This window comes from Triticum dicoccoides, chromosome 6A (genome assembly GCF_002162155.2).
Source record: "Triticum dicoccoides isolate Atlit2015 ecotype Zavitan chromosome 6A, WEW_v2.0, whole genome shotgun sequence".
In the NCBI taxonomy this organism is placed as follows: Eukaryota; Viridiplantae; Streptophyta; class Magnoliopsida; order Poales; family Poaceae; genus Triticum; species Triticum dicoccoides.
Window position 1 is genome coordinate 281,775,853 of NC_041390.1, and position 4,911 is coordinate 281,780,763.

The 4,911-nt window shown below is 47.1% G+C and overlaps 1 protein-coding gene across 1 annotated transcript in view; it reads right to left on the reverse strand.

Moving 5' to 3' along the window:
• Positions 1-1,857: 1,857 nt before the first annotated feature.
• The window catches only part of LOC119316788 (vacuolar protein sorting-associated protein 29-like), a 16,212-nt gene continuing 13,158 nt past the window's right edge, over positions 1,858-4,911 (reverse strand). Inside the window, exon 3 of the mRNA XM_037591166.1 lies at positions 1,858-2,744. Coding sequence (XP_037447063.1) covers positions 2,448-2,744 — 297 coding nt within the window. The 3' untranslated portion in view covers positions 1,858-2,447. The remainder of the gene's footprint in view (positions 2,745-4,911) is intronic.

Sequence of the window (4,911 nt, forward strand, 5' to 3'; positions counted from 1 at the left end):
TTTCAACTACTTTTCACTCATCGGGGCGAGGGTCCCGGTGAGCCGCGGCTATGGCACGTGGACCCGAAGCAGATATCCGGCTAGGGGGGAGGTGATATGCAGCATGGCGGGCTCCTGGGACAAGGATACGTCGAGGTGATTCTCGGGTGCATCTCAATATGCGGCGACAGTGGAGAAGGAGGTGTGGCTCGGGTGGAGCGGTTGTCGGTGGCGCGATGCTGCGCCGACGATGACTCTTTCTTTTGTGTCCAAGGAAAATCTACTATACGGACCACGACAATTTTTTTCTATCTACCCATGGCAAACTCTTTTCCTTTTTGTGTCCAGGGCAAATCTAATATTTATTTTGTCATGGCAAATTATGGTGTTTTCTTGCCACTGTTTAAAAAATCGGCACCATTTATCTTTTGGGCTAATTTATCGCTCTCACAAGCAATTTATAGGGAATATAGCGATAAATCGAGCCTATTTCTAGCACTATGTGTGCAAGAACTATGTTTATTTGTGTTTTGTGGCCTAGTTGTGTGATATGTACAACTATCCTATTTTTTTGTCATTGTACCAGCACTCAAAGGTAAGGAATCAAGGTAACACTTTTGTCCGATATTGTTTTTATGTTGAATATATCATATTTTAGTGCCGAAAACCTAGGATTTGTAAAAAAATGATTCATTAATAGTCAACCAATAAAATTGATTAATCATCCGATGTCCGATTAATCTGTAATCCTCAGCCAACCAAGACACTAACCATAAGGGATATCATCACTAGGTCCGCAAAACACAATGGATCATGGCAGATAAACATGTGTTGCCGTGACAAGTGTTGGAATATTTATTTATGAACCATGGCAAACTTTTACTTCATGGATCATGGAAATTCTTTAGTAATTCACCATGGCAGATTTTAGTAATTGATCATGGTAATTTTAGTAATTACCCGTGACAAATTTACTTTATGGAACATGGCAATTATTAGTAATTCATTATCGCAATTTTAGTTTATAAATCATGGCAATTTTAGTAATTTGACCATGGCAAATTATTATTTTTTGAACCATGGCAAATTTTGTGCATGGATCATGGCAATTTCTAGTGATTCACCATGCCAATTTTGGTTTATGGTTCATGGCAACTTCTAGTCATTTGAACATGGCTTTTTTGAGTAATTGACGATGGATTTGTTTAATTATGAACCATGTTAAAATTAGTTCATGGATCATGGCAAATTTTACTAATTCATCATGACAATTTTTAGTTTCCTTTTTTTCACACCATGACAATTGTTTGTTTTATTTTTTTGCAACATGGTAAAATGATGGAAAAGAATTATTTTTTGTTTGATCTTGGCACTTTTTAGCTTTTATGAGATTAGTGCAAATGTAGTCTACACTTTACCTTCTTCGACCATGGCAAAATTCATTATTTTCTGTAACGTATAAAAATTTAATTTAAAACCTAGGAATTTTGTAATGTGTCAAAATTTAATTTAAAACCTAAAAATAGTTGAAACATATCATGACAACTTTAGTGTAAACACCATGACAATTTTAGCACTGTAGACGTGATAACTTTTGATCAAAAAATTTATCATCAAAACATATCAATATGAGATCTAGTTTTAAAGATCTTGCCACGACGAATTTAAAGATGAAAATAGATTTTCAGTCAGATTTACGTAAACAGATTTTCAGTCGAAGAGATAAAATATCTTAAAAACTGAAAACCCCAAAAGATTTTCGTCGGCATATATTTTGTCCCTCTTTACATTCATGCATGAAATAAAAAAAGTGATAAAAGACTGACGTGGCGTCTTTCAGCCCACACGTTCAGCACTTATCACGTCCAAAAAAAAAGATAAAAAAGGAGAGCTCCCCGGCTTCATTCAGAAAGAAGCCTGAAAAACATAACCACAAGCACCTACAAAGATTCAAAGTCCTCCTAGGACAAAAGGGAAGGGAACCGACTACCTAAAGGCAGAGAATCCATCTAAGTTGCTCCGGCCCAGAGCACCATTATTACAAAAATCTCATACATGGATAAGGAAACACGTCAACAAAGCAGTAATTAGGCGGCACCAGGTGAGTTCACACACATCACGTCCAGGGTAGACACTGGGCTTTCCATCGATCCAGCGACCTGCTGAGATTAACACTAAAGAAACGCCAGCGCCAGCTGCTATTCAGCCGGTCACCATACTGAGTGAGAGATACATGAGGGGGGACGCCTCCTTGACAAACCGTTTCAGTTTGTGAGCGAGTTGGAATCATATCACGCATATCCCATTCACTAATATGTATACACAGCTCTAGTTTTTCATATCGAGCAGAAGGGTACAAAGGAAAAAGAGCTCCAGGTCGGGGAAATTGTGGTGGTGGTGGTGTGGTGTGGAGTGGGGGTGGGGGGTAAGAACAAACAGGATCAGATTTCTGTCATGCGTAAGCACCATCAGCCATGCATCGTGGCGGTCTTCTTGAAGTCGATCTTGTCAACCTTCACCTCGCCGTCAATGAGCTCGTACACGTAGACAACAACACGGAGGCCATCGATGTCCATGAGCACAAAGCTCGGGTTGACGTCATATGTGATGCTGCTGTGGGCGCCCGTGCCTGAGCCAGGGTTGATGACGACACCCCCCTCGTGCTTGTAGGCCTTGAACTGATGGGTGTGCCCGGTGACGAGGATGTCCACATCCAGCTGCCTCTGGAGCATCGCTAGGGAGTCCAGGTCGCCCCATGGAACAACCTGATGATGGTCATCAGAGTTGAAATGGTTAGGAAAAATATTCCAGTGACAATCATTAACAAACCGCACAATCCCAAGATGGAAGTAAGTATTGGTACCGACAACATGAAAGACAATTTTACTAGAATAATATCACATTGGTCTATCAAAATTCAAGAGGTACTTGTTCCAAGATAGAGGAGCCCTCCTGCTAGGCAGAGGCAGAGCCAGGATTTCTCAAAGCCTAGGGCTAAAACTAAACGGTTTTAAATAACACCAAATACCACACATATTAGTGCATCCTAGAAATACGCCACAAATTCACATTCAAAACAAAATATGAATTCATTATTACCACAAGAACAAATTTCGTACTGATTTCATCAATTTAACAAAGTGCATCATTGCAAATGGGTAATAATATAGCAAAATTGACTAAAGTAATAGTACAATCAACAATTCATTGGCTTCAGATTTCTTTTGTGGACTCAGCTATTTTTTGGGGATAGAGAGATTCATTGGTTTCCGGTGATACTCCCTCTGATATGTCTGATACAACACTAGAAAAAGAATAGCTGATACAACACTAGAGATTGCCTGTCCAGATGGTTGTGGAGATGGAGCCGAACAGGAGGCTTGAAGCCTGAAGGAGGGCCGCTCCGACGAAGCGACGAGCATCAGGTGCAGCTGCGCAGGTCTGGATCGTCCCATCTGTCGAGGGGGAACGCCTGGGGCGGCGGCGCAGGAAACAAGCCAATGGGGATGCTACAGGCGCGTAACCGATCGCATCCGTGCAGTGGGCGAAAGGATCACAACAGACCAACCTGGCTTCGTGTGGGTTCCTAGCGATGGCGATCTCAGTTGGGCTGGAGAACGTGAGAAGGTAGATGGGCTGAGCTGCTGAGGCCTGGGGCTGGGCATTCACGTATGGGGCTAGGCCTCTTTAGAGCTACAAATATCCAGAATTTATCCTGGGTGTTACAACACGGGTTGGGCCACGCCTGGGGCTATAGCCCCAGTTGCCATAGGCCCAATTCCGCCCCTGCTGCTAGGTAGCGACCTCCTCCTCCCCTCCCGCTCCCACGCTGGCCGCAACACCGGCACCAGCGTCCACTCTGACTCCAGCGGCCACCTCTCATCACCCCACCCCACGTCCATAATTTGCTAATAGAAGGCTTGGGCGTGGATTGATGATTGTTTCTTCTTGCCGGCTGTCGAAACGAGGGGCAGCATCTTGGTGCCTTGGACAAGTCACGCGGTTGGTTGAGCAATTGCATTAGAGCAACTCCAACCGGGCGACCCATTTCATCCACCAATGTCCGTTTGGGTCGCCGCGGACAAAAACGCAGGCCCAACGCACCGACCCAAACCCAAAATGCGTCTGCTTCGTGTCTGCGCCGACCTATTTCAGTGAAATAGGTCGGCGCAGACGCGCCGCACGTCCCCTTGGTGTGCGCCGCGGCCCCACATGTCAGCAGATGCGGTCGTATTTAACACGGGCCCACGCATCAGCGACTGGAAGATACGGGGGTGTCCTTTAATCCACGCGTGTGGGGGGGGCGGCCTCATGCTCGTCCACATCTAGCCGCGTGCTCCCTCATCGGCGACAAAGCAAACCCTAGCCACGGGCTTCTTCGGCGGCTCCAACAAGAAGGGGAAGCTCACCCCCAGCGCTTCCTCCCCCCGCGCGCTTCCTCCTCCGGCTGTACATTCTGGTGCACCGAATGCAGTGGCACTGGGAGTTCAGGCAGCCGCTGCCGTACCCGGACGTGACGCTACCGCACTACTGGCATCTGGGTCCGCAGCGGATTCCGATGCATAGGCGCCGGGAGCTGCTCACGCCGGAGCAGCGACGAATGCTGGAGTACGCGTCGGACTCTCCCCATTGGGTGGTCTGGTTTGCCCTCGAGCACGAGGTGCAACGGCGTCATGGCGTGCAGCACCACCACACCAACCCCCGCCTCCCCTAATCGTCAAGCCAGAGGAGGAGGCTACCTACCAGGCGGCGCTGGCAGCGGCCATGCAGACCTCCATCGAGGAGTGGCGCAAGGCGGAGGCGGACTACCATGCGAGGCCGGCGGGGGCCCTCGCCCTCTCTGCGGCCGACGACTGCGTGGTGCCGTCGTCGCTGCCAAGACTCACCCCCTCACCCCCCCCCCTAAGGCCGAGCTGACCGACCGCCGCGTCT